General features: G+C 45.3%; 1 protein-coding gene across 3 annotated transcripts; it reads left to right on the top strand.

Annotated features, from left to right (window-relative positions):
* NUTF2 (nuclear transport factor 2) lies at nucleotides 1–22,014 on the top strand. 3 transcript variants are annotated; one of them, XM_027847688.1, is made up of 7 exons: nucleotides 42–88; nucleotides 597–713; nucleotides 3,763–3,908; nucleotides 15,501–15,625; nucleotides 17,801–17,872; nucleotides 17,972–18,070; nucleotides 21,482–22,014. In XM_027847688.1, exons 4-7 carry the CDS (start codon nucleotides 15,527–15,529, stop codon nucleotides 21,593–21,595), a joined length of 384 nt encoding a protein of 127 aa, XP_027703489.1. In that variant the 5' UTR covers nucleotides 42–88; nucleotides 597–713; nucleotides 3,763–3,908; nucleotides 15,501–15,526; the 3' UTR covers nucleotides 21,596–22,014. The 3 variants fall into 3 exon arrangements, with proteins under 3 accessions (XP_027703487.1, XP_027703489.1, XP_027703488.1); XM_027847687.1 differs by lacking the exon at nucleotides 3,763–3,908; XM_027847686.1 differs by lacking the exons at nucleotides 597–713; nucleotides 3,763–3,908 and having other exon boundaries at nucleotides 1–88.
* The last annotated feature ends 4,770 nt before the right edge of the window (nucleotides 22,015–26,784 follow it).

The raw sequence follows: 26,784 nt of genomic DNA, 5'->3' as shown, positions 1-26,784 counted from the left end.
GGGAAGGTGGGTGGGGGGGGCAGTCGGTCCGGGACCGCGCTCGGTTGCCGCCACCGCCGTCGCCGCTGCCATCGTGCCAGCCAGTCGGGTGAGTGCAACGCATTGTCTGGCTGCGCGGGGCCAGGCCCTGGGGAAGCGCCCGCCTCCTCTACCCGGGGTAGGCGCACGCCCGCCCCAGCGCTGGTTCGAGACCTGTGTCCAGGGCTGGCCGGGCCTGGCGGGGCCCCCGCCCTCCCCGTGTGGGAGGCTGGCCGCTTGCTTCAGACTCCAGGGCTGCCAGGGAGGCCGGGCTCGCTCCGGCCCGGGGAGAGGCCGAGGTCCCGGGGGCCGAGGGTGGGTCATGGGGAGAAGGAAGAAAGTCACGCGGTCTGGGTGGAGGCGGCCGGGGTCTGGGTGCTGGGAGGGGGATCCTGGGGAGACCCGGTCTGGGGTCTGGTCTTTCTTCCGAGCGAGCCGAGCCCTCCCTCGGCCGGCCCCTCTCGTGTAGTCTGGCCGCACGCCGCTACCGCCAGGCCAGCCGGGGTGGGGGTGGGGCCGGGGCGTGGGGTGGGGGCTTCCCTTTAATCCTGCCTGTGGTGGTGTGCGTGTGTTTGCAGGCCTCGGACCCAGCATTACCCCAGGAGCCCAGTGTTAATTACAGAGCTTAAAAGGCAGAAGAGTTCACCTTCTAATTCTAGAACACCATCTTCTAATTCAGTCCCCTCATTTTACAGGTGAGGAAACTGAGGCCCAGAGAGCGAGACTTGACCCAAGGTCACACAGGTCAGAGCTGAGATTCAAGCTCAGTTTCTCAGATTCCAAAATTTAATAGAGAAGCAAAGCCAAGATTTGAACCCAGGTTCTATGGGAGTTTCATAGGCTGTAGAGCTGGAAAGAGCCACAGACAACTTCTAGACCAACTCCCTAAATTTATAGACCCTAGAGAGGTGAAGTCATGCAGTTTAGGGTGCAGAGCCAGTATTTGAAGCCAAATCATAGTAATTAAACCTGGAAGGCATTTTAAAGAACATTTAGAGACCCCTTTCATTTTACAGTCAGAAACCGAGGCTTGATAGGAGGACTTCTCCAAGGTTTGTTAGTAGCAGGGTAGAACTAGGATCTAGATTCCTGATTCATGATGCAGCTTCCCAGAACTCAGCTGCTTATCTTTCCCCTGCAGTCTGGTTTTCCCTCTGACTTCACTATTCCTGCCTGTAACATTACTATTTAGCCAGTATCCCATTTTTAAAAATTTGCAGGTAACACCATTTTTCATTTTGAGGTAAGATCCCTGGAGTCTATCTGGCATATTACCTTGCTCATTGTTCAACTGTTGTTGCTCAGTGGTTTCACTCTTGTCCAGATCTCTGTCACCCCTTTTGGGGCTTTCATGGAAAAGATATTGCAGTGGCTTGCCATTTCCTTCTCCAGCTTGTTTGACAGATGAGGAAACTGAGGCAAACAAAATGAAATGACTCTAAAGTCACATAGCTAGTAAGTGTCTGAGTTCAAATTTGAACTCAGATCTTCTAATTCTAGGACTGGTGCTCTGTTCATTTCACCCCTGTAGCTGCCCTGCCTTGCTCATACATAATAGGTGCTTAATAAATGCTTATGGGACTGAACAGGATCTTTGACTCTAAGCCCCACTAATTCTATACATTTGGATACTAAGTATTGTCAATTTGACCTTGGAGTCTTAAAATGCAGAATCCTGTTTCCAGTTGGTATTTATTTGGTTTATGGGGCAAAAACTAACTGTGAAAGCATATGGACATCTCATTCTATCTTTCTCTGGCTGTTAGAGTGATCTTTTACATCCCTTTCTCCACTGTGACCAGATGGATGGATTGAAGCCATGCTTTCCTGTCCTTGGGTTGTTAAGTGGTGACTAAATTTCAACAGTTAGTTATTCTAAACTCCAGCAAGGTCTTTCTGATATGAGCAGTAGGGCACCCTGTCTGTTCATCACTTTCTGAGTAGTAGCCCTGAGTTCTGTAGTGAAGGATTCCTGAGGCAACTTAGTTCAGGTAAAACCAGGAAGTAATAATAATAGGCACTTGTAGATATTTAGCTCCTTTAATTTAATTATTATCTCTTACGTAGTCTTATACCTCTTATGTAGCTTTAGAAGCCGGTGTAGTTTCTACACTTAATTTTTTTTTTAAAGATTTCCATGTTATAGGAAGAACAACACTGTATTTAAAGGTAGAGGACCTGTTTTCCAATCCAGGCGCTGCTACCTATTTGTGACTGACTGTGGGCAATAACTTCTGGAACTCAGATTTCCTTATTTACAAAATGAGTTTATATGCACAGTCCCTTCCAGCTCTAAATCCACGAGTTCCTTACACTCACAGGGCCAGTAGGTCACTGATTTTCATTGATTGGTTGGCTTCGTTATTCTGGGCATGGAGAGCTTCCTTATTTACAAGATTAGCTTGGAGGAGCTAGTCCTGGCCACCCTTGTTCATCATCACTCTTGATGTGGTGACTGACTTTAGTCATTGCCTTATTCTCCTTTGTTGTATGATTCTATTTCTTTAACATTACAGAATCTACTGATTTCTATTTCTTATAATGAAATGACTCCTGTGGCATAAGTTGAAGTTGATCTGATTGAAATTAACACCACCCCTAAAAAGATAAGCACTTAATGGAAAGTCTTTTGTGTTGCTGCTACTGGCTAGGCCAGTCTAGAGGAAAGAATTGGTTGGGCTAGAGCTGATTCCACATAGCTTATTCATGTATGACTAAGTCATTCCACTTTTCTGCCTCAGTTTAATTCATCTGCTGATAAGAATGGCCATAGGGATGTTGTGTTATCAGAGGAGATGGCGTGAAGTGCTGTGAATTCTTTAGAAGAAAGTTTCCATTAGTGTTTTTGTGTATTGTTTTTTCCTTGGTATCAATCCCAACCAGTACAGTTTTACTGTAGTTATGATGATTTTTTTTTCCCTCCCACCACCTTGAAGAATGGTCTAAAATCCAGAGGTGTCAAAAAGTCTGGAAAAAGCTCAGATTGTTGCTGTTTCAGTTTGACTTGGGGGTTGGGTGGCCTAATCAATACTTAAGGCCAGGAGACTGAGAAAGGAAACTTAGAAGTTCAGCGGGAACTTTCTTTTGTCCCTAACTTCTCAATTCCACCTTCTCTAAACAAGAGAGCAAGTTAGGCTCATTCCCTGGGCTGGGGAGGCAACATCATCCAGTTGTGCTTGTACTGCACAGAGGCTGACTTGGGTGTCTTGAAGCAGGCCATTGAGGAGTCTGGTGTAGGAGGCCCTGGATGTAGGACTCCTGAAATCAGAAAGTGGCAGGAGTAAGCATTAACTGAATCCCTTGGCGCTGAAAGCAGTTTTCTCAGACCCTTGCCCAGTCATCCCCTTTGGGATATGTTATAGGACATAGGGCCTTCTCATGAACCGTATTTACACCTTAGCTTTCTAGTTAAAGGTAGACTTTTTCCTCAGTGTTTCACCAGATGAAATACTTTTTTGTTACTAAGCCTTTTCATTGATTGGTTATTGAGTCTTTCTAGCCCCAGTGAGGTAATAGTCATGGCTAACACTGTTACTTTACATATGCTAGATAATTTGATCCTCACAACAATCCTGGGAGGGAGATGCTATTATTATCCTCATCTTACAGATGGGGAAACTGAGGCACAGAGAAGTGACTTGCCCAGCATCACACAGCTAGTCAGTGTCAGAGGCAGAATTTGAATTCAGATCTTCCTACCTCCGTGTGCCATACCATCCATATTTCATCTGCTACCTTATCTAGCCATCTGGAATGTTTGGACATCTGCAGAGCAATTTGCTTGGACTTAACCTGTCAGGAATAAACAGGGGCGTGTGGTACAGTGAAAAGATTTAGAGTCAAAGAATCCAGGTTGGAATCCCTTCTCTGCTTCTTGGCCTGTGACTTGGGTAAGTCTCTTCTGCTCTGTTTGCTCATCTGTACAATGACAGTTGGGTTAGATCAGGGCTTCTTAACTTTGTGTGTGTCCTGGATGCCTTTGGCAGCCTGTTGAAGCCTATAGACCCCTTCTCTCAATAGTGCTTTGAAATGCATCAAATAAAACACAGGATTATTTAAAAAAAAAACAAATTGAAATAAAATTATCAAAATATTTTTTAAAAGTTCACGAACTCCTGATTAAGAACCACGAAACTAGATGGCCTGTAAGGGTCCTTTTCAGCTCTCAATTCTATGATCCTATGATATGCAAATTCCAGGGCCCTCTAGATTTTATGACAATGACCACGTGATTTTATTGAGGCTTTGGGATAGAATGAGTTAAAATTCCTTTTCAATCATCTAGGAATTGAAGTCTCAAATCTTTAGTGTTCCCTAGGAATCTTTTGTGGCTAAAATTTGTAGGGCGGTTTCTTACCATTAGGTAAGGTAGGTGACGCAATGAGCTTGGAGTCAAGAAGACCTGAGTTCAAATCCTATCTCAGATACTCATTAGCTGCGTGACCCTGGGCAAGTCGCTTAACTTTTGCCTGCCTCGATTTCCTCTACTGTAAAATGGGGGTAATAATAATAATAGCACCTACTTCCCAGGGGTGTTGTGAGGATTCAGTGAGATAATATTTGTGCCTGGCATATAGTAGGTGCTTAATAAATGCTTATTCCCTTCCCCCATTACCACCATTCTTCCTTTCCAGTCTCTTTCCATGTTAGAGCAAGGCAGGAAGTCCTCCCTCAAATGGCCTTTCCCAGCTGTCAGTGGGGAGGAAGGAGCTCAGTGAGTGTTTGGTGATCAGTTTTGGTCTGATTGGCTGGGGAATGGGAATGGGCTTAAGATGGATGCTTGTTCCAGGTTTTCTCTCAGGAGAAGAATGCTGCCTTTGCTCCAGAGCTGTAAGTTGGTGTGTATGGAATCAACCTAAGAAAAGACCACAGGATCTGTTCTTTTCAGCTTAGGTAGGAGAGAGAAGTGTTCTTATTTCTTCTCTGTTCTTGTTCTCTGATAGTAAAAAAAAAAAAAAATGAAACTTGGCGCTGACCTGTCCAGGATGACATCCAGGTTAAAAATGAATATCAGAAAGATAGCCTGACGATGGCGGAAGGGAAAGGAATGAGACGTCAGAGGATCTGGATTCTTGTGCTTGCTGTACCAGTGACTTACTGTGTGACCCTCTGGCAAGGCTCCTTATCTATAAAGGGGCAAGATTGGGCTGGGTGATGCTTCTAGCCTCTTTTGCCTTCAAAATTCTCTTGATTCTAAACCTGAAGTGTTGATTTCTAGTGGTGTAGGAGGACTGGGCCTGGGATTCTCTTTTCAGTCTGATCACCAAGCATTTATTAAGTGCCTATTATTAATGTGCCAGGCCCCATGTACAATTCTGAAGGGCATCCCATTGGCTAGATGGAGACCTGAGTTGGCCTAAGAAGTGGATTGTAATCGAGGCCTTTTAGTGAGCAGTCCTCAGTCATTTTAAATTGCTGCAGTTATTAGAAAATCAAGACATTTTCATCTTTTTTCTGGTTTATTAGGTTTAGGCATTCACTTTCAAATTTGCAACTGTTTTTTCTCTCCACTCCTTTTTCATTGCTCTTAGAAAGGTTCACTTTTTGTCCTGCTCTTACCTGTTGTTCTTTCCTCTCTTTCTCCTATTCTGGGCTAATCTTGGGTTTTGCTGTTTCTATCTCTTTTTTTTTTTTAAGTGAGGCAATTGGGGTTAAGTGACTTGCCCAAGGTCACACAGCTAGTACGTGTCAAGTGTTTGGTCTGAGGCCGGATTTGAACTCAGGTCCTCCTGACTTCAGGGCCAGTGCTCTATCCACTGCGCCACCTCGCTGCCCCTTCTATCTTTCTTAATATCCACGTATCCCTTCAGTGTTTCCACAAGTGCCTGTTTGTTACTGAGCAGGGATTGCAGGCTGACTGGCTCCAGTGATTAGTAGAGTTGTTCTCTGACTTACTGCAGTGGGGAGAGCCCTACTTTATAGACAAATACTAAGCTTCACCCTTTAGGAATTGAACTCTCAGCTTCTTAGGTGGCCTACTGAGTCACACTGCTGCTGTAATTATGATTTCTGAAGTTAATGTGAAAGGAGAAGAAATGAGTGTTGGAAAAAGCAGATGCCGTCTATACCCTTAGATTGAGTGAAGATTAAAACTGAATAGTCAAATCATTTTGGAGCAGGGGTTCTTAAACCGGGATCCATGGACATCCAAAGATATAGAAATTATATGCACAGATATATTTCAGGGGCTCTTTGAACTTGGATGAGTTTTAAAAAAAAAACTGCATCTTTATTTTCACACAGCTCTAACTGAAATTTAGCATTAATCTGAGTATAGGTCCATGACCCAAAAAAAGGGTAAGAATCCCTGGTTTGGAAATTCTGGTTCTAGATATATGCAGACCAAGTAGAAGCAGGAGCTTGACCTTATCTTTGGGCAGTTAAGGATTCTCTTTTTTATGTTTATGTTAGGGATTAAATTTGGAATTTCTGTTGTCTCTTTTTTCCTAGAGAAATTCAGAGGACACTGGATTGTCTTATCTATTTTGAAAGGATCTTCAGCTTGGTCTAGTAGCTAGGACTTCAATAGAATGACAGGGCTCAGTTGTACTTCCCAGCATGGCTACTGACCACCTGTGTAACCTACAGCAAGTCACTCCTGCTCTTTGGGCCTCAGTTTCCAAATCTTTAAAATGAAGGGGTTCGATGAGGTGATCGCCAAGGTTTCTTCCAGCTCTAGAACTTTTGCCTTGAGGTCATTGAACTCAGTCCATGCTTGAGCTGGAATTCCTGCTATGATAAGGGGTCATCCAGCCTTTGAGGGAAAAACTCCAGTGACAGGAGCTCAGTGTGTCCTGGAGCAGCCGGCTTCACTTTGGGGCAGCCCTCACTGTTACTAAGCTTGCCTCAGTAATTCTCATGGTGGCCAGAAGAGGCAGCTTTTGAGGATCCAACATATGGACTGCCTGTCCATGGTATGAATTATCTTTGACTGTCTCTTTTTAAAAAAATTATTCATGTGGATTTTGTTTTTATATCACCTACACTTAACTCCACTGTATGGGAAGACTGATCACAAAATAACCCCAGCTCAGCTTCCCTCCAACCCCAGAATGGTCTGAACTACCTTCCTTCATGATCACTCATCAGGTGACCTGGGGATGCAGACTTTACCAGCCTCAGCACAGCAGAAGTGGAGGTTTACCTATAAACAATTCATTCTAAAACTAAACGAAAGTGGGTTTTTTGGGGGTGGGGGGGCAATCAAGGTTAAGTGACTTGTCCAGGGTCACACAGCTAGTGAGTATCATGTGTCTGAGGCCAGATTTGAACTCAGGTCCTGACTCCAGGGCCAGTGCTCTATCCACTGTGCCACCTAGCTGCCCCCATTCCTTTCTATTTTTTAATGGCTGCTGGGTGGTACAGTGGGTAGAGCAACAGGCCTGGAGTCAGGGAATCTCATCTTTCTGAGTTCAGATATTGCCTCAGACACTCTTACTAGCTGAGTCACCCTGGGCACGTCACTTAACCCTTTTGTCTCAGTTTCTCCATCTATAAAATGAGCTGGAGAAGGAAATGGCAAATCACTCCAGTATCTTTACCAAGAAAACCCCAAAAGGGGTCACCAAGAGTCGGACACGACTGAAAATGTCTAACTGACAAGAGCAGTAATTGGAGACAGGACCTGCCCATGGTCTTGTAATGAATCCAGCCATTAAAAGTTGCAGGTTATACCCGTGTGTTTTTTATACCTTCTGGTGTAATTTCTAGTTCTGTATCTTGTCTAATAGGAATTAAATGTAGCTCCCTGAATGAGCTTGCTAACCGCCATGGGGAGGAAACCTTCCTGGTCCTAGTGGAACCTGTGACCGAAGCAGCGCTAGGACAGCTTTGGGACTGTGTCCCCCACCCCCACCCGTCAGCAACGTCAATGAGTGAAACAGCACAGAGGCCGAAGGCTGGGCCTCTTGGACAGATGCATAGTTCAGTAGAAGTGAAACGTGAGGATCTCTGTGATTCCTCATTTCTTGGTCTGATGTGGGGATTGACCTTCGGATCTCTGCTGTGTCTTTACTGGGGAAGCTCAGTGTTCCTTGGGGATATCACCTCAGTAATTCTCTGACCCAGGAAGAATCTGCTAACGGGCAGAACAGGAATAGAAAGAGTTGCTGCATGAGGTAGTGAGCATTCTGTCTCTGACCGTTCCTGTAAGGGATATTGTATAGGAAAGAGATGTCAAACTCAAGCTGCAGGAGGCCTGCAGAACTCCCAGGTGTGTGCCCTGGAACTCGATTAAAATGTAATTGGGGAATATTTAACAAAATAAATAAAAATACAACATAGATAATGTCAATTTGTGGTTTTCTAAGTCAGTATGTGGCCCACAGTTTGACACCACTGGTATAGAGGACTCCTGTGTTGGGAAAATGGGCTAGACCTCCAAGGACCCTCCCAACTCCTAAGATTCTGTTCTGTGTTGGGTCTTTGTACATTAGCAGTGTGGTCCTCCACCCTTGTGCCGCTCTCAGTTTGGACTTCATGCTTGGGTTTGAATTCCGGGGCTGCTATTAGCCGTGTGGTCATGGACAAGTCCTTGCACCCTTCTGGATTGGTCCTCTTCTCTGTAAAATGAGAGTGGAGACAGGTGGTCTTCCAGAGCGTTTCTAGCTCTAGGCCATATAATTCCCCGAGTGGGTCACTATGTGAATAGTGTTGTGCTGGATTTACTGATTAGAACGTGGCTTCTGCCTTCCAGCAGTTTAGTCTCAGGGTGTCCTAGGTCATCCACCTTTTTTCTGTCTACAATATCAACATTTGTGTCTGCTGAACCAAGCATATCCCAACTAGACAAATGTGCCTATTTGAAAGAGAAAAAGGCTCTTTTAGCTGCTGAGATTGCAATCTGTTGTCCTCCCTGGAGGCTGCATCTGTCCAATTCCTTGATCAGATTTCTTTGCTTTGAGTGTGCTCAGTTTAGCCAACATTAAGCCTCTTCTGGCATTTAATGGGTACTTGTTAAGTGCCCACCAGCCTCCTGCCCTCAGGGAGCTCACAGACTAATGTGAGGGGGAGACAGTCAATGGGGGGGTCATCTTGGCAAGTTGAGGTAGGGGTTAATTGGGATACCAGAAAAGTCCTCTTGCAGAAGGTGGGAGTTGAGCTGAGTCTTGAGGATTGAGTAGAATACTTTGCTGGGTGCTAGGAAAATACAAGCTTAAGAGAAAGCACACATGGGGAGATATGGTTCATTTGTTGTTACTTGATATTTCTGTTACCTTGGGCAAGTCACTTTAGTACTTTAGGCCCCAGCTTCTTCATCTGTTATAGAAGGTGTTGGACTGAATAATCTCAAATGCCCCTTCCGTCTATAAATCATGTAATCCTATGAAATAGCTATAATAAAAAATAATGCATAAATACTTAGGAAAGGTACAAAGGGTTGTGTGAAATGTGAGGGGGAGACTGTAAATGAAATTATTGTAAGAGTTTAAATCTTCTGAATTGGGGGTTATAGGATCTTTAGATTTAGAATAATTGGAAAGCATCTTGCTGAGTCATTTCATTCATGTCTGATTCTTTGTGACCCTATTTGGGATTTTCATGGCAAAGATGACTGGGGTGGTTTGCCATTTCCTTCTCCAGCTCATTTTACAGATGAGGAACTGAGGTAAAGAGGGATAAGTGACTTGCCAAGAGTCACACAGCTACTAAGCATCTCCGGCTGGATTTGAACTCAGGTCTTCCTGGCTCCAGGCCTGGTGCTCTATCCACTTTGCCACCTAGCTTAGGACCTTAGAAATCATCAAATCTAATCTCATTTTACAGATAGGAAAACAGATTTAAAGAGGTTTTTAGCTAGTAAGGGTCTAAGGAAAATTTCGAATCCACATCTTCCTAAAACACAGTCCAGTACTCTGGTATACACTAGGGCTTCTTAAACTTTTGCCACTCACGACCCCTTCAGTGCTTCTTAAACTGTGCGTTGCAACCCTATATGTTTAAAAAGCATTGGACTGCACCATGTGTCTCATGACTCAGGCCACTGTAGATGTCTTTAGTATTAACACATTTCTCCATCCTTGGGATTACAGTGTTGTATCACAAGACTAGAAATATTGTTCAGAATAGGCTTTTTAAAAATTGGTCCGTTGATCAATTGTCATTCAGTCTATACTCTGCCACACTGCCATCTAGATGAGGTTTATGTCAGTTTTCACGTTTGTTTTTCGTTTTGCTTGTTGCTATTTCTGGAAGCGGGGAAATACAAGCTGTCCTGCAGGAGGCCCGGTGAGCATCAGCCCCTTCTGGCAGCTTGATGAATATTACAAGGCTCCCTTTGGCCCAGACAGGCAGATTTTTGTTCTCTGACTTAATGGTCAATAGGTCAGTCAATAAGCATAGAGTTTTTCCATTATTTTTGAGTGATAGTATACTGGGCCTTTCTTCAGTAAAGGTACATGGTTGATTCCGAATGTCTCCAGTGACCTGGCTTTTCTGTTTTCTTTGGACTTTGGGTTTGGAAGACCTATCTCCCAATTCTGAGTTTTGCTTCTGTACGTTCTTAGCCGCACTGCTAGACTGCTAGATGTGACCTCTAATCTTACTGAGTTTTGTGGTTTTTGTAGATCCTGCCTATCATTTGGGAAAATGGAATTGGATTAAGTGCCTTCCTATTTTTTCCTCTCTCACTGCAATCAGATCAAGGGCTGGACATGGTTTTTAGCTGTGTAATTTGACTAGACTTTGTGACTTTGAAGGTTTGAAGAACTGATGAGATCATGTCTTTTAAAGGTTATGAAACATTTAAGTCTCTGGCTCGTTGTTTTGGATTTGAGATCTCAATCTATTCTTTGATTGTTCCTAGGACTCTTTACAGATTAAGCATATTGATAGGGAAAGCTTCCCCACTCCCCACCCTCTTTAACCACCTCGAGCAGTCTGAGTAAGGGAGCTGATAGCCCTTGTGAACGGTGACCACTGTGCCTTCACTCTGAGGAGACTGCCTCCTTTCTGAGCGCTCTAAAGAGGACTGTGCTGGGTGCCATTGGCAGCAAGAGCTGCTCCATCCTGTCCTTCTCATTCGGAAGTTGATCCTCCTTGTCCAATTTATTTATTTTCTTGAAATAATTGCACTTTTAGGAAGAAGAGAAGTCTTGGCTCTCTCTGCACAGACTCACATAGACATTTGGATTGACCAGGCCGGTTACCTCTCCTCTGCATAGGTGATTGTTAACAAATGCCTTATCCCTAAAGAGACAAAAAACAGCTAAACTTGTGTGATGTTTTGGAAGCTCTTTTAGTCCAAATAAATATGGGTATTCTTTATTCCCTCCAAACTGTAGAGAAGCTTCTGGAAAGATCAGGCCCTTTGAAAGTATGTAGCAGGCTTGTTCTGTTCACGTGCTACTTGAGGCTGTAGACAATTATATATGACCTTCTTAGAAAAGTTTGAAGCTATAATTCCCATTCCATATTGATGTAATTATGCTTCAGGGTCTCATTAAAAAAACCTATAAAATATTAAATAAGATTTTTTTATATTTAAATAACCATTAACAGTCAAGCAGTGATTAACATTCACATCTATTATGTCACATCATAGAAATGTAAACACAAAATTACTATAGTACAATATATATTCTCTGCATGATTAAATAAGATTAAAAATATCACTGATTGTTTTTCACTCTGCTAGGGCTGCTCTGACTGGACATGGTCCCCCTTCTTATACTGAGCCATTTGCCTCTGGTCCCATTCCCATTACTTGGCACAATAACTGATAGATTTGTTCCTGGACTTTGTTACCTGTTAGATTTATAGGCTTTTCTCCACTTTTACAGTTCATTGTGTTATTCTGTCAGCTCTTCTCTGGGATCCTCACTATCTGAACATTTCCATGGTGACTATAATTCAGGTGAAGTTTAAAAAAGGCCTCCTTGGGTGTGATGCAGGTGGCACTGCCCAGCTCTGCCCCACAATGTAGCCTTAGCTGAGCTCTAGTACAGATTGTCACCTTGAAGTTCTTCACACAACTTACTGCATTCTAAGGTGAATTGGGAATTGCCTTAGGGTTTTCCTCTGTCCTCTTTTCCCAAGTAATTGTACTTTTAAAAATAGTCCTTCTTTTTGAGATGCTGCCAGTAATCTAGTGTCATAGACACTCTTCAGAAAGTGATGTGCTTGTGTTCATCATTTCATGAATATTAGAGGGAGATTAGAGGGACGTAATTGGGTATAGCAGTGTCAGTGTTCTAGGGACCTCCATCAGTCTGGAGTTCTCAAAAGGAATGAATTTGAGCAAACTAGGGGAGATGAAGGTGAGTTTTTGACATCCTTTAGTAGGCGACTAGACCAGTGGTGTCAAATTCCAATAGAAATAGATCTCTGCAGCTGCATATTGACTTAGAAAACCACAAATTAACACGATCTGTGTTGCATTATATTTTTTATTTATTTTGTTGAACATTTCCCAATTATAGTTTAGTCTGATTCAGTAGCATTCAGGGAGTTTTGCAGCCTCAGGTTTGATGCCTGTGGAGGGGGAGAGGAATAAGCATTTCTGTAGAGCCTGGAATGGGAGGGAGAAGCAGGCTGGAAAGGAGCCTCAGTAGAGGAGCTTCTCCATTCAGTGCTTCTCCAGGCCAGAATAGAAGGGGTTGAGGAGAGGCAGTGCAGCATATGTGCAGAAAAAGCACAGAGCTAGGGTCAGGATGCTTAGCATGGAACCCAAGCCCAGGCTTCTTAATGCTTATGGAACCTTGAGACTGGGGCTTTGCCTCTTGGGGCCTCAGCCTTTTCTGTCAAATGAGGGGGTGCAACCAGATTAATTCTAAAGGCCCTCCCAACTAATTCTTATGAACCTGAAAGGGTTATCCCTCCCTTGGTTAACAGAATTGGCAGGAGAGAGAGAGAGAAAGAGATTTGAAAGCAGCTGGTCACTTACAGTTTGAAAGACCCCCACGTCTCTACCTTTGGGCCTGGGAGGCCTGGCTGCCTGTGCAGGTTGAGCCATGCCCACTTTGAATAGGAAGTGCTTCAGTCCATAGTGTTTGCCCAGTGGCTTGGGATTCCATTGTAGCTGCCCATGGGTGGCCTGGCACTCAGTACTGCTACTCAGTGTTTTTGAAAGCTGGTCAGATCAGGGGAGATAGGGCTTGGCAGTCAGCAGCCTATAGGATTCAACTGAATAAATCTTAAGCCTTTTCCTTCTTGTTCAACAGCGGGTGAGCTGAGGCTCACTTTGTGTTAGCTAAAACAAAGCTTACCCAATCCTGCTTCAGTTCTCCTTCAATGGCAGCTAGTTTTAGACTTCCTAGACATGGATTTATTAGTCATCTAAGCATGTAGGCTTTATTTTTAGAACAGCCATCATGGTAAAGTATTTTTATGTTGGCTAAAAATAAAACTGTCCTCCTAACTAACCCTCAGCCACTTGGGTGGGTGGGTGGGGGATTTGAGAATCTGGTTCAGGGGAAAAGTCATCTGGAATTGAAAGATCTGGGCTGAAATATGGACTCTGCTGGTACTACTGGTGTGATTTTAAGACTGTGCCTTAGTTTCCACAGCTGTAAAATGAGGAGGTTGGACTAGATGATCTCTTAAAGTCCCTTATATTTTAAGTCTTTGGAAACTAAGTCCACTGTTTGTCTCCAGTGAGCACGTTGTCCTCCCTGTAGAATGGAGCCAGCTCCCTCCTGTGGCCTCTGTAGCAAGCAGCACTACAGTGGATGAGAAAATCAGCTTGGCCTGTGTCGCACCCTCTTGTTCCCTTTAGTATTTGGAGGAAACTTGCCCTGTGTCAGCCAGAGCTTCCACAGAAGAGAACCCTAAGCCAGGTGGTCTTTGGGGGATTACACTCCCTGTAGCTGGCATCTGCTTTTGGAAGTTGCTGGCTCATGGAGAAATAACAAACCTTGCATCCTATGAGCTGGAAAGTGTTCTGCCTCCATCTCTTCTCAAGCAACTCGAAGTTCACATCAAGTGGTTGCTGGGTCTAGCTTGGGACCCAGGGATGACCAGGGCTAAGCTAAATACCCTGGGCTCACCCTGGTCCAGGCCCTAAGCCTTGGCCGGGCCTGAAATGAATCCCCCTGAAGTTTTGGAAGGCAGGCAGATGCCGAGGAGATTCACCCTTTGCTCGCCCAGCCCAGCCCCGCCTGGCCCCAAGTTCAGGGACTCTATCCATCAGCTGTATAAAAGGAGATCTTCCTCCTAGAAATCATACTTGTGTACAAATGAACGTGAGAAAGAGGTATCCAGACCTTTTCCTTCCCCAAACATAGATGCTCATGGAAAAAGCCTCTCTTCATCTTCACTCCCATTTAGGGAGGCAGTGTGCCTGCTAGTTGGGAAAATGGAGACCACTGAGCACCCACCCCCACCTGTCTTTTAACCGCCCCTCAGCTGTTTATACCTGTGATTTCCCAATTGTGTTTGCTTCCTGATGGCTCTGGCTGCCAGTGGTACCAATTACTGTGGCTCAGCGTGGGCTTAGGGCTCCCTGTCTCTTCTCCTGCCTATTAGGATTGAAGTTCCACTGTATGTTGGGACATTGACATAATGCTCTTATCTCTATGAGGCATGACAGGATAAGAAAGTTACTCAAGTCAGAACTACAAGGAAGGGTCTATAGACTATTTGACAGGGAAACTTGCCTCAGAATACCAGACTACAGAGCAGGCTGGCATAGGCCCCTCCTCTTCTGGCTATCAGCCTCTCCCTAAGGGGAACCTCATTCTCAGTGAAGGTTGGCTAATGTTGCTAGAGATTTTTGTTCTTCCTTGTGAAAGTGAGGGTAGAAGAGACAGCTTCCCCTTTAGAGACCTTGGGACCTAATGGCCTTGGCCAGAGTGCCTTCTGACCTATCTTTCCCTGAAAAATGACCATAGACTTTCTCAGAGCAGGAAAAGGCTAGGCCACAGGGTCTCTGCCAGTTTGGTGAATAGGGTGGTTTCTAATCACAGCCCTTTGGTGGGCTGGCTTGGAATGTAGTTTGTTAGTTCCGGGGGGCGTAACAGAGAAGGCTCTGGTTGCTGTATGAGATAGTCAATCCTATAACCAAAATATTAGAAGCTACCCTTGCAGGTTGGCTAGATGGCGTCTAGTCCTGATGAGGATATCCTAGGAAACCTTTACCCAGAGTACTCCTACTAGCAAATAGGTTTCCCCTAGACTGAAAGACCATCAAAGGCAGGTTATGTTTTCTGATTATGTGGCCTTTCCTCTATCCGTCCTACCCACCCACTCGGTCCAAAATATTATCCCCCAACAAATGCTCCATGAGTATATGTTTTCACTCCTGTAAAAAGTCACGTGTATGATTAGCAGAACCTTCCATAGGGACTCTCCCGTGGCTGCCCTGGTATTGGACCTGGAGCGAGATTTTTGATGAGAGGCTGCTCTGGACCCACGGTAGGAACAGCTGTCTGAAGAGAAGACTGTGGGACAGAGCAAAGGAGCTCAGAGTTGGATGTGATGAGCTCATCAAGCTCTTGTGTCAGGCCGTTGATACCAATGTTATCTCTGTCTTGCTGCTTTTGCAGTTTCCGCTGCTAGGTGAGGATCCAGAATGGGAGACAAGCCGATTTGGGAGCAGATTGGATCCAGCTTTGTGCAACATTACTACCAGTTATTTGATAATGACAGAACCCAATTAGGAGCAATATATGTAAGTGCCAGGGGAGTGGGATAATTGGGGGTGGGACAAGATTGCTTTCCTGCGGGTGGGGCTGGTTGACATGCATTAGCCATTGGCTCCAATTTCCAGACTGTTCAGTGAAGTAGGTAAAATTGTATTTTAATCAGTTTTACCAGAGGCTGCAGGATTGGAGTGTAAGAAGTCACAGGTTCTGATTTTGGTATTGCCACTTACTCAGTAAAGCTCTATGACTTTGAGAAAGTCCTTGGGGCTCTTTTTCTCCATCCATAAAAAGAGAGGATTGAATATTCCTTCCAAATGTGAGATTCAGTGACTTGTAGTTGTTTTTATTTGATATTTTCACACTATTTTCTAGCCTCTTAATCTCCTCCCTCCCCTTTCGAAAGGCCTCCCACATTTTAAAATTGTAGTTACTTCTTTATTTTGATGGATGAAAGACCTGTTCCCTAACCTCATCTGCCCTTCGTTACACAGTTTAGAACACCTGCAGAGCAGTTACTCTAGAGAGAGGTCTCTCTAATGGAAACGTAAAGGGGCACCTAGGAAGTTCCTATTCTTGTGTAACTAAAAAGAGGGATCAAATCATTCACACCAAGGATTGACCCTCTTTACCAGTCCCCCTGATGCTTCAGGTGCAGAAGGGTATTCTCCGTGTCCCTGGTTCTACAAACATGTATTGAGCCTCCACCCTGTGTAACTCACAAGATGCCTTACACACTCTGCTAGGGAAAACGTCATGCATTTTCCCATGGAAACAATGTTATAACTCATGGTTAAATGAAATACTAGTGGTAGTATACTTCAGGGGCATCATGAACTCTTCTGTGGGTAGTCTGGGAACCTAACGCCAGTTATAACATTGTTTCTGTGGTAAGCTTATTGCTCCTCTAGGGTCCATGTGAAGAAAGTAAACCATTGAGAGTTGCAACATTAGGAACTGGTGAGCTCGTGGTCCTGAGGGAAAGAACTCGGGGACCATTCATGCTGCATGTCAGTGCTGACTGTCCCACCAGCAGTTTCATGAAACAAGCCCTGGATTCGTGGCCACAAGACCTAGGTTCACATCCTTGTTCTGACACGCACTCCCAGGCACTTCACCTCTCTGGCCCCGGGTTCTTCATCTGGATGTAAAATGAGGGAGTGAAGTGAGAGCCTCCAGGTCCTGTCTAGTTCCAAGTCCATGATCCTATGGTTTTTTTTTTTTTTTTTTGGCTAGGCAGTGGGGTTAGGTGACTCGCCTAGGGTCACACAGCTAGTGAGTATCATGTGTCTGAGGCTGGAGTTAAACTCAGGTCCTCCTGACTCCAGGGCCAGTGTTCTATCCACTGTGCCACCTAGCTGCCCCCAGATCCTAGAATTTTTTAAAATTCTATTGAATATGTCACAACTAAATTGGCAAAGCACCAAACTATTTATAGACTATGTAATTAAGTTAGTATTTCTGTGAGGATTTTGTCTTCCATTGCTCTTATAATTGTTCAGTCTCTCCTTGTTCAGTGCTGGAGTGCTCCCCAAACACGGTTATCTGGGTGAAATTAGAAAAAGCTTAAGAAGGGGAAAGCTCCAGCAGCTTTCTCTTGCAGTGGTTTGAACGCTGCCTATGAAAGGTTTAGTAAGAAGTATGAAATGGACAGATAAAAAAGACTACCACTGTAGACCTCCGATGATGTTCAGAACTTGTTGGGTAATCAAATTGGGATGTCTGGTGGGATGCCTCAGGCTAGAATGCCGGTGAGTATGAGGACTTGGGGCAGACAGCAGGCTCAGGCTGGCTGGGGAGCTTTCCTAAGGAAGTCCCTTCTTTTCCCAGGCAGTGACTAAGGTGCCAGTGCATGGGGGTACAGCTCACCTTTCTTTGTGATTCCATTGGAGAGAAAAAATTAGACCAAGTCTTTTTTTTTTTTTTTTTTTTTTTTGGCTTTTTGGTGAGGCAATGGCAGTGACTTGCCCAGGGTCACATAGCTAGTAAGTGTCAAGTGTCTGAGGCCAGATTTGAACTCAGGTCCTTCTGACCGCATGACCGCAGGGCCAGTGCTCCGTCCACTGTGCCACCTTGCTGCCCCTAGAGTCTTAAAGGGGCTGTGGTGGGGAGATTGTGCTTCCTCAGTCATTGGCCCTGGGACCTTGACCCTCACCCACTCAGGCCCTAATACTAGATTCTTCTGACTTTTTTTTTTTTTCCAGATTGATGCATCTTGCCTTACATGGGAAGGGCAGCAATTCCAAGGCAAAGCAGCCATCGTGGAGAAATTGTCTGTAAGTACGAGCCCTGTTTCCGTCTGCCTTCCCCTTCAGGGGTCCGAGGTGACCGTACTCCTGGCTGGGGGCTCATGTTCACCTCTTTTTCTCTTTCAGAGCCTTCCATTTCAGAAAATCCAGCACAGCATCACAGCTCAGGACCACCAGCCCACCCCTGACAGCTGTATACTCAGTATGGTGGTGGGGCAGCTAAAGGTGAGCAGGCCACCTTGACAGTAGACGGGAACTTTCATGTTCAGTTATGGGGCCAAAGGGGGAAAATTCCGACCTTGTATAATAAGAGCTGCCCTATATAGCCCTTTAAGGCACTTTATGCCCAGCATCTTATTTGATCTTCACAACAACCCTGTGAGGTAGGTACTATAGGTATTGTTATCCCCATTTTACAGATGAAGAAACTGAGGCTCAGAGAGGTTAAGTGACTTGCCCATAGTCACATCGCAAGTAAGTGTCGGAGGCAGGATTCGAATCCAGGTCTCTCCTGACTCCAGCCCAGCGCTCTTTCTACTACATCTTGCCGCTGCCTGTGGATAACAGGCAGAAGGGTTATTCTGTCTCCTGCCCTCCATTGTTTCCTGCTTCAGAGGTACATAGAATGAGCAGCTGCCATTTGGGGGGATCTCATCAGACCTTCTCTAAAGCTTGCTGTGGGGCATGTCTCCCTCTATATACTTCTGTCTTCACAACTGCCCTAGGTGTCTTGGCTGAGTAGAGCAGACCCACATCCCCACTGAGCATTGGGGATCTAGGTTTGAGCAGTGTCGTTCAGAATCACATGCATAGGGTTGGAACGGACCTCGCTAGCTCTTCAGTCTGACTCATACTAAATCCCCCTTTACAGTGTCCTCTCCAAGTGGGCATCCAGCCTCCATTTGAAGACCTCCAGTTAGGAACAGCCCATTCCAATTTTGGAGAACTCTCATGGGGAGGAAGTTTTCCCTTCTACTTAGAGCTGAAATTGACCTCTCTGCCACATCTACCCTCAGCTCCTAGTTTTGCCCCCTGTGACTGAGGAGAGCAACTCTGATGTCTCTTCCACATGAAAACAATCCCTCGGATACTTGAAGACAGCTCTCATTCTCCACCCCCAACTCCACCCCCCAGCCTTCTCTTCTCAATGCTAAACATCCCCATTCCCTGCAACTAATCCTTAGAGTTCACTGTCTCTAATGACTCTCCATCCTGGTCCTTCTCCTAGACTCCCTCCAGCTTGTCACTGTCCTTCCTAAAATGTGGTGTCCAGACTCTGGTCTGATCAGGGCAGAGGATAGTGGGGCTCTTAACTCCTTCATTCTGGATATTGGGATTCTCAATCCAATCTAAGATTGGCTAGGTGGTGGGGGGTTGGCTGCCATGTCACACCATTGCCTCACTAAGTTTGTATTCTGCTAAAATCTCCAGAACTTTTTCATAAGTTCTGTTTCTAATCACATATTCCCCATTCTGTTCTAGTGGGGTCCCTGAGTACCTCATGTGTTTCCCACCACCTCAGAATAGTTATTTAGGTGAGATCAGGGCAAAATGAACAGTCAGGACCATCTTGAAGGAGAAGGGATGTCCAAGAAGTACAGGTGGAATTCCACCTGGGGACACTTGGAGAAGGTCACTGCTGAGGAGCCAGTCTCAGGGTTGACTTGCTTGAGCATCTCTGAAAACCTCAATGGACATCAGAGCCATGAGCAGACAGGTTCTTACAGTAGGAACTGGGAGAGTTCTCTTGTGGAGAAGCATCAGCACAGCTTGGGGAGAGAGAGGGTTGCACATCTGTGGCAGAGACAGTACTGGCATAGCTCCTAGAGCATTGGATCTGATGTCAGAAGGCCATGGTCCAGTTTGTGTCTCTTGTTTCATGTCTCTGACTTTGGGCAAGTTATTTAGCTTCTTTCTGTCTTTTCTCATCTGTAAAGTAGGACTGGTAAAATTACACTCCCTACCTCATAGGACTAATGTGAGGAAGGTGCTTTATAAACCTTAACAGTAATACCTCAATGTGAGATGATCAGTATTTGGCTTCTCTGGGGGTGCCACAGTTTGAGTAGGCAGCGTGAAGAAGAAACAGACAAAGCCTTGCCCCAGTCCAACGAGGGCTTAGCTATGTTCTTGTGTATCGACGTAGACCTTGCTAGCTAGCTGCCTGACCACTTTTCAACGGCTTGTTCTTCAGGTCCTGCTTGGCTTCTTTTTCCAGGCCAGGCCTTGCCCCTGCTCTGTCCTTTCTCTTAACTGGAAAGGGTTCTCTCATCAGCCTTCTTCCCAGTCTCTCCCTGAGCAGCTTCTACAAGTGATTTGTCTTTCATTTTGTTGTGCTCAGATCAAACTCTCCTCTTAAAACAAAGTTGCTTATTGAGCATGGTGAACCTTTGTGGACCTTTATGCTTTTCACTCTGATAGCAAGTGGCAGTGACAAGCCACCCTCCCTTAGGTGAGAGAGCTGCTTCCATCCCCGAGCCAAACAAGAAGTGGAATGACTGTTCCTTTCCATCCTGTCCGCATTGGCACCTGCTCTGAGCTGCTTGGATACTCTGAGTTTTTGGTGCACAGGGCAGCAGGACCAAGCTTATGTGTGAGAGTTGGGGTACAAACAACCTACTGCTTCACTTCAGACATGTTTGGAGGCAGTGTCTGAACTTTATTAAGATGGCTTGGAATACACATGGAGCATATGTTCCTTAGGACATCTGAACAGAATAAGAGGGCCAGGGGACCCCTTGCAAAAGGCACACTTTATACCATTTGGAAAATCCAAGTCTCTTTCCTGTAGCCTGTGCTGCCAGAAGTCTGTGAAGGGCCTGTTTCTTGGCTATTCTCTAAACTGGTCATGCTCATCTTCTGTGCAGAGGCCTCTCTGTTGGGTTGGTACCTGTTTCCCCAAACACAGTTGAAGGAAGCCCTGCTGGAGGGAGCACCCCAAGCTGCCCAGTCAGTGCATGTTGCTTCTGGCCTCTTGTTTTCTAATCTTATGCTGCTCTGTTGCTTTTCTGTGGGGTGTGGTTCCCTGTATCTAATAATAGTCCATGCTGCCCTAGGGAATAGGCTAGGGAATAGGGCCAGTGGTTGGTAAATTTCATGCCCTTCCTCCCTCCCGTGATTCTGCAGGGATTTACAGTCTCTGCATGTTCTTTCTAACTGATTCTAGCTGAAGCCAGCAGCTGGAGTAAGTCTGAATGAAAAGCTCTCCTTCCTAGGAGCTGTCTCTAATCCTCACAGACAACCTTGCCTCCAAGGGTGTCTGAACCAGTATTGGTCGTGGATAATGTGCTCTCAGGGAAACAGAAGGACAGGTGTTAAATGGCCCAGACTCTCAGAGGAGTATCCTAGAGGTTCAGGGCACTGGCATTGTGGGGTATGCCCCTTTTAGCTGAGCCTGTGGGGTCCTAGGCTCTTGTTTTACAGCTTTGAAAACTGAAGTGTCTTGACCATGGGTATGTAGGTATTAAGTAACACTGCCCATCTTTGGACTCTGATTCCACTGACTGACCTTTCTATTGCCTGAAGGCAGCGTGGCATGGTTGTGATGTTTGTTCTCAAAGCCCAGAACTGGTGGTTCTGATTTCCTGCATCACTTACCACGTTGCTCAAAGGTGTGTCTTTCCTCTCTTCTTGCAGGCTGATGAAGACCCCATCATGGGATTCCACCAGATATTTCTATTAAAGAACATCAACGATGCTTGGGTGTGCACCAACGACATGTTCCGGCTAGCGCTACACAACTTCGGCTGAGCCTCCTCTTCCCAAGGCACCCACGCTGTTTCCTTCTCTCTCCTCTTCCTGATATTATTCACACTTCCTCTCCCCAGCCCCCTGAGAACACTCCAAATATCATACACAAGCCTGCAAGGCCGTGGTGGGTGGACACCGCGGTGGGCAGTGGCATCACTGTTTGAGTGTGTTGTGCATGATGTTTGGACGTTAGACTAGCTGCATCTGACAGGAGAAGTTTGTGTTGTACCAGCGCATGCCTTAGGAAGACTAAGTAATGCAAAAGGTTGTCTTTTTTTTTTTTTAATGTACTGACAAGTTGCTCTAGTAACCCAAAGAAACGAAGGAGAAAGCAGCAGCTGCGTGTGCAGCCCCGACCTTGATTTGTTCAGATGTTCAATGCCTCATTATACAATAAAACCATGAAAATTTTCTTAACAGTTTAAATTGTTTTAATTAGTTTAGCTAGTTGACTGTTTAGGGCATAAACAATCTAACAGGCCATATTCTCATTTTGTTTTTCTCTTATTTAATTTTCCCCTGAGCAGTATTTACAAAGAGAAAACCTCTTTAGCACTCGGCTTCCCTCCACTTTGCCTGTTGCTGATGCATTGGGGCCTGAGAATTTCTGAGGGGGGTTTCCTTCTGTCTTCTTGGAGGCCAGAAACACCTATCCCCAAGGCTTGAAACTTCATGGAGTGGGATGATTAAAGTGTGCACCCATGTTTGGGGTGTCGGTGTGGCATAGGAAGGATGAGTTCCTAGTTGGAGTAGAAGTCTCTGCCTTTATCCTGTGCCTTCAGGAATACTCAGCTGCGCCCACAAACATGCCCTCTCCAGCATCTCTGGACTGTTTCCAACATGTTTCATCTCCTTCAAGCTGGGCTGCTGTCTTTGTGCACTGTCATCCTAAGACCACGGGTCTCAGTACCAAGAGGGCTGATGTGTGGCCAGGCTGCCCAGTGGGTCCTAACTGTCAGAGCCTTATGGGAAGGACTCTGGAGGTTTCTTTTTGGCTTTAACTGATCACCAGCTCTCATTGGGTGTGTAAGAGAATCTCTGGGGAAGATAGCCCCTCTTCTGGATCAAAAGGGACAGATTGGGGATGCCTCCTCCAGGGCTACTCTCCCTCTCTATAGAAGTGGGTTCTTGAAGCAGCTGAATTCTCTCTCTCTCTAGAATATGCCCATGGAGGCAGCATTCATCTGAAAGACTAAAGGGTCAGAAAGAGCAGGGATGAGGATTCCTGTTCAAAGGGCTGATCCTCCCAGAAAGGGGTGTCCCAGCTTTGGCTTCTGGGGGGATCCTACTGGGCAGAAAGGACTGCTTCACTTCATTCCCATAGTGAATCTGGGAATATAGTTCCACCCCCATACAAAGCTCTTTGGTTTTTGGCAGCCAGGGTCCCCTTTGTGGACTGCAGTAACAGCCCGGCCTAGTTTGCTGCCTGAATGAAAGGCCAACAAATCTGCTTTTGCCCCTCCAGGGATCTCTGAGGTGAACTGACTTTGCCAGGGCACGGCTTACAAAGATGCTATTTGTTTCTTATCTCAGGGATTCTTTAAAAATTCCTTTTCTATTCTAATTTGGAGCTGGGTGAAGGGAGAAAGCCAATGTTGTGATTTGGTTTTCTTTTCTCTAAGCTACATGTGATCCTGTTCCCTTGCTCGTAAGCCCTGTCGATGTGTACCCAGGATACTGCAACACTTAGACTACGTATTGGGAAGAGGAGCACAGGATTAATTTAGGAGAGGAAATCTCTTAGGGGTGAGCCTGGGGGTGTGGGGTGGGGTGAGGTAACTTGGGGTAATTTGCTCTCTTGTCTCCTTCCTCTCCTCCCTTCCAGTGAGACACAATCATATGTCATTGGACCTATTATCCAATGTGTGCCTGTCCCTAAAATGTCCTTCTGGTGGCAACAGAAGTTTGATTACTTTGTGGGCACTTAGCTTCGTTTTGAAGACATGGAAGGAAGTAGAAAACAACTTTATACTTCTGCAATTCTTACACACGAACACACACACACACACCCCTCTGCTAGGTTGATTTCTATTAATTTTCCTCCACCTGCATCGCACCATTGCATATCCCAGACGCTCTTAAATCCATTATCCTTAATAGCCATAGGAGGATACAAATGAAGGCCCCTTTGTGCTTCCGTTCTCTAAATGCTAGTCCTTATAGCAAGTCCTCCTAGACCATAGTCTAAATAAGTAAACAGTCTAAATGTTTAGATGGTAGATCTGCTAAACTAGGAGTATGAAAGGGCAAGCAAGGATGGCAGGACCGGATTTTTGGACCAGAACCAACCACAATTCCTTTCTCCGCCCCAGGACTTGAACTGGTCTCTTATTTTATACAGTGTTAAACCCTCAGGTTATCTTACTCAGTTCTCTCATTTTTCAGAGGTGAAATTGTTTGCTTAGCTAAGGTCAGTCTGCACAGATAGCCAGTGGCAGAGCCGAGCCTAGAACTCCCAAGCCAGTGGTCTTGCCACAACCCTACGCTGCTTCTTGCAGGACCTTTCAGGACCATCTTAATGCAGTTAATTCCCAATGCCCCAGCAGTTGCAGCATTGGCTGAAACCAGCGTTGAGCGAGTCCTTTGTACAGTGGGACACCAACTGCCCTGCTTCTTCCTCATACTTAGATCTATTCCTAGCTCTGCGGAGGTGAGGGTAGCCTTTTCTGAATGCACCACTAAACCCCGCCCTGAAATGCCTAATAGCCTGCAGGATTGCTGCAGGGGCCAGAATTGCTTTCTGCCTGTGATAGAAAACTAAGCTGTACATTTCTATAACATGATTTTCCCTCTGTACTTTGTTGAGGACTGTCATCTTTTCTAGGATAACAAGTTTCTTGAGTTGTGGGCTTTTTACATGTTGCTCATCTGAACAGATGTGCTGTTTGATACAAAGATGCCTCTGAAGAACTTGGGGCTGTAGATACTATTTGACAGAGAGAAGATAAATCAGGTGCCTGGTTACTTTGAACTGACCCGATACAATCACTATATAAACTCAATATGACAGCCACAATGATACACTTGTGCCTGAAATGTGTAATCAAAAAAGAGCTGGTTTTGTTGTTTGTTTTTTAAACAAAACAAATTTGTGGCTTACTTGATAAGGCGGAGGAATATCCAAACCTGGGACAACAGATGTCAATGGAACCCCAAAACCTAGGAGCCTCTCCTTATTCCCAGGAAATTCCATTCCAGGCAGGCCATTCTGGAGACAAGTCCCCTGCTTGGTGACCACCATTGTCAGGCATGTACTGGAACCAGTATGTATCAATGCAGGGTTCAAAGAGCTTAGTGGTCCTTTATCTCTTTTTTTTTTTTGGCAGTCGGGGTTAAGTGAATTGCACAGGGTCACACAGCTAGTAAGTGACAAGTGTCTGAGGCTGGATTTGAATTTAGGCCCCTCCTGACTCCAAGACCAGAGCTCTATCCACTGCACCACCTAGCTGCCCCCTTTTTTGCCTTTTTTTTTTTGGTGGTCATTTATCTTAGCTTTTGAGTTTTCTGGATCCCTTTCTCAGGTTGGCTCAGAGTGCTTTCAGTACACTTGGGAATGACTTTAGTTGACCACCCCAGGAAGGAAGCAAAGAACTACAGTGCTGCTGGCAACAGATGCCAGTCCTCTAAATGCCCAACACAATGCTTTCTCTCTAGAAAAGCTCAGACCATCTCCAAAGAACCAAGTCCCAAGCCCTGTAGTCTCCTGATTCCAGAGTTTATTCCGTGTTCACTTCTCTGCCCCCCCCCCCCAAATGCTTGTGCCAGACTGGATAATGTAAAGCTCCTTGGGCACATGAGAAAAACTTACCTAGTAGAAGTTGGGATTGGGCTGCTCCTTCTATAACCCAGACTCATCCCTACAATTTCCCTTTTTCAGGCTTGGATGATTAGGTGAAACCCCTATAGGCATCTGGTGTTTGAAAGGTACTGGGCATTGTGGGAAGGATATTGAATTTGAAATCAAAAGACTTGAGTTTCAGTCCTTCTGGTTACTATCCATATGACCTGAAGCAAGTCACCTCTCCCCTTGAAGCCTCAGGGCCTTCACCTGTAAAATGAGGTTTTGGAGTAGAAACTAAAGTCTCTTTAAGCTGTAATATTCTGTGACTCTAGCTGTAGTAGAAAGTCAGTAGATCTGGATTTGAAATTTAACTCTTCCACTTGTGTGACCATGGGCAGGCTAGTCATTTCCCTCCTCTGCTCCTCAGGTTATGTAAAATAAGAGATTAGATTAGGTAGATGGTTATTAAAGTCTTTCAGCTCTAAAGCCTGTGACTGTCAATGAGTCTGGTCTGCCTTTTGGTCCTTCATAGAGGTATAGTATTCATATGGGGAGGGGCAATAGATGACTTAAGCCTCCCTCCCCTTCAGAATGATGAACAGCGTGTTCCAATGCAAAGAGGACTGGAATTGTAAGTCTAAAGGATCTGGCTCCTATTCAGTTATCCACGTGGCCCTTGGCAAGTTTAAAGTTTCACTGCAGAGACTTGGTTTCCTCAGGTATAAAAACCTTGTACTATCTCTTATAGGGGTTGAAGGAAAGTCCTTTGTAAACCTTATAATGCCATATAAAGGGAAGGGAATAAGCATTTATTGAGCACCTACTATGAGGTAATAAGTTTTGAACACTATTATTGCTTGACCTAGGGCTTCTGATTCCAAATGCAGTGTTCTCCACCCAACTCTTTTTTCCTTTTTTTATTTTTAATATTTGTGTGTGTGTGTATGTGTGAGAGAGAGGGAAACAGAGAGAGGCAATTGGGCTTAAGTGACTTGCCTAGTGTCAACACAGCTAGTGTTAAGTGTCTGAGGCAGGATTTGAAATCAGGACCTCCTGACTCCAGGGCCGGGTCTCTATCCACTGTGTCCCCCAGCTGCCCCTCACTCTGCTCTTTTCAAGGAACATCTTTTCCTGCATTCATGGGCCTCAAGCGATTTGATTTTCCTCTTTCTTGCTGAATTGAAATCTTTTAAAAGACACCATTCCGATTGGAGGGTCTGTCGTTGGTCCAGGGCTATCCATGGCCCCGGCCTTCATGAGACTTCCCCAGACAGATGTGGTTGAGCCGAGGGATCGTTTTCTGTCCCAGAAGTCATGGCAAAGACCCCATAGAGTCTTAGGATGTAGAGACCATCTGATCCTACAGATGAGGAAACTGAGATCCAGAGAAGTGGCTTGCCCAAGACCA

The sequence above is a fragment of the Vombatus ursinus genome, unplaced genomic scaffold, assembly GCF_900497805.2.
Source record: "Vombatus ursinus unplaced genomic scaffold, bare-nosed wombat genome assembly UNPS02005286.1, whole genome shotgun sequence".
In the NCBI taxonomy this organism is placed as follows: Eukaryota; Metazoa; Chordata; class Mammalia; order Diprotodontia; family Vombatidae; genus Vombatus; species Vombatus ursinus.
Note: the sequence above shows the minus strand (reverse complement) of the source record. Positions and strands in the feature narration are given on the sequence as shown.

What these genes read in the sequence shown, in the direction of transcription:
- NUTF2 (XM_027847686.1), top strand. Translation starts at nt 15,527, where the DNA reads ATGGGAGACAAGCCGATTTGGGAGCAGATTGGATCCAGCTTTGTGCAA. An exon ending in CCCAATTAGGAGCAATATAT is followed by an intron (nt 15,626 to 17,800) that starts GTAAGTGCCAGG and finishes TTTTTTTTCCAG; the next exon opens with ATTGATGCATCTTGCCTTAC. An exon ending in CCATCGTGGAGAAATTGTCT is followed by an intron (nt 17,873 to 17,971) that starts GTAAGTACGAGC and finishes TTTCTCTTTCAG; the next exon opens with AGCCTTCCATTTCAGAAAAT.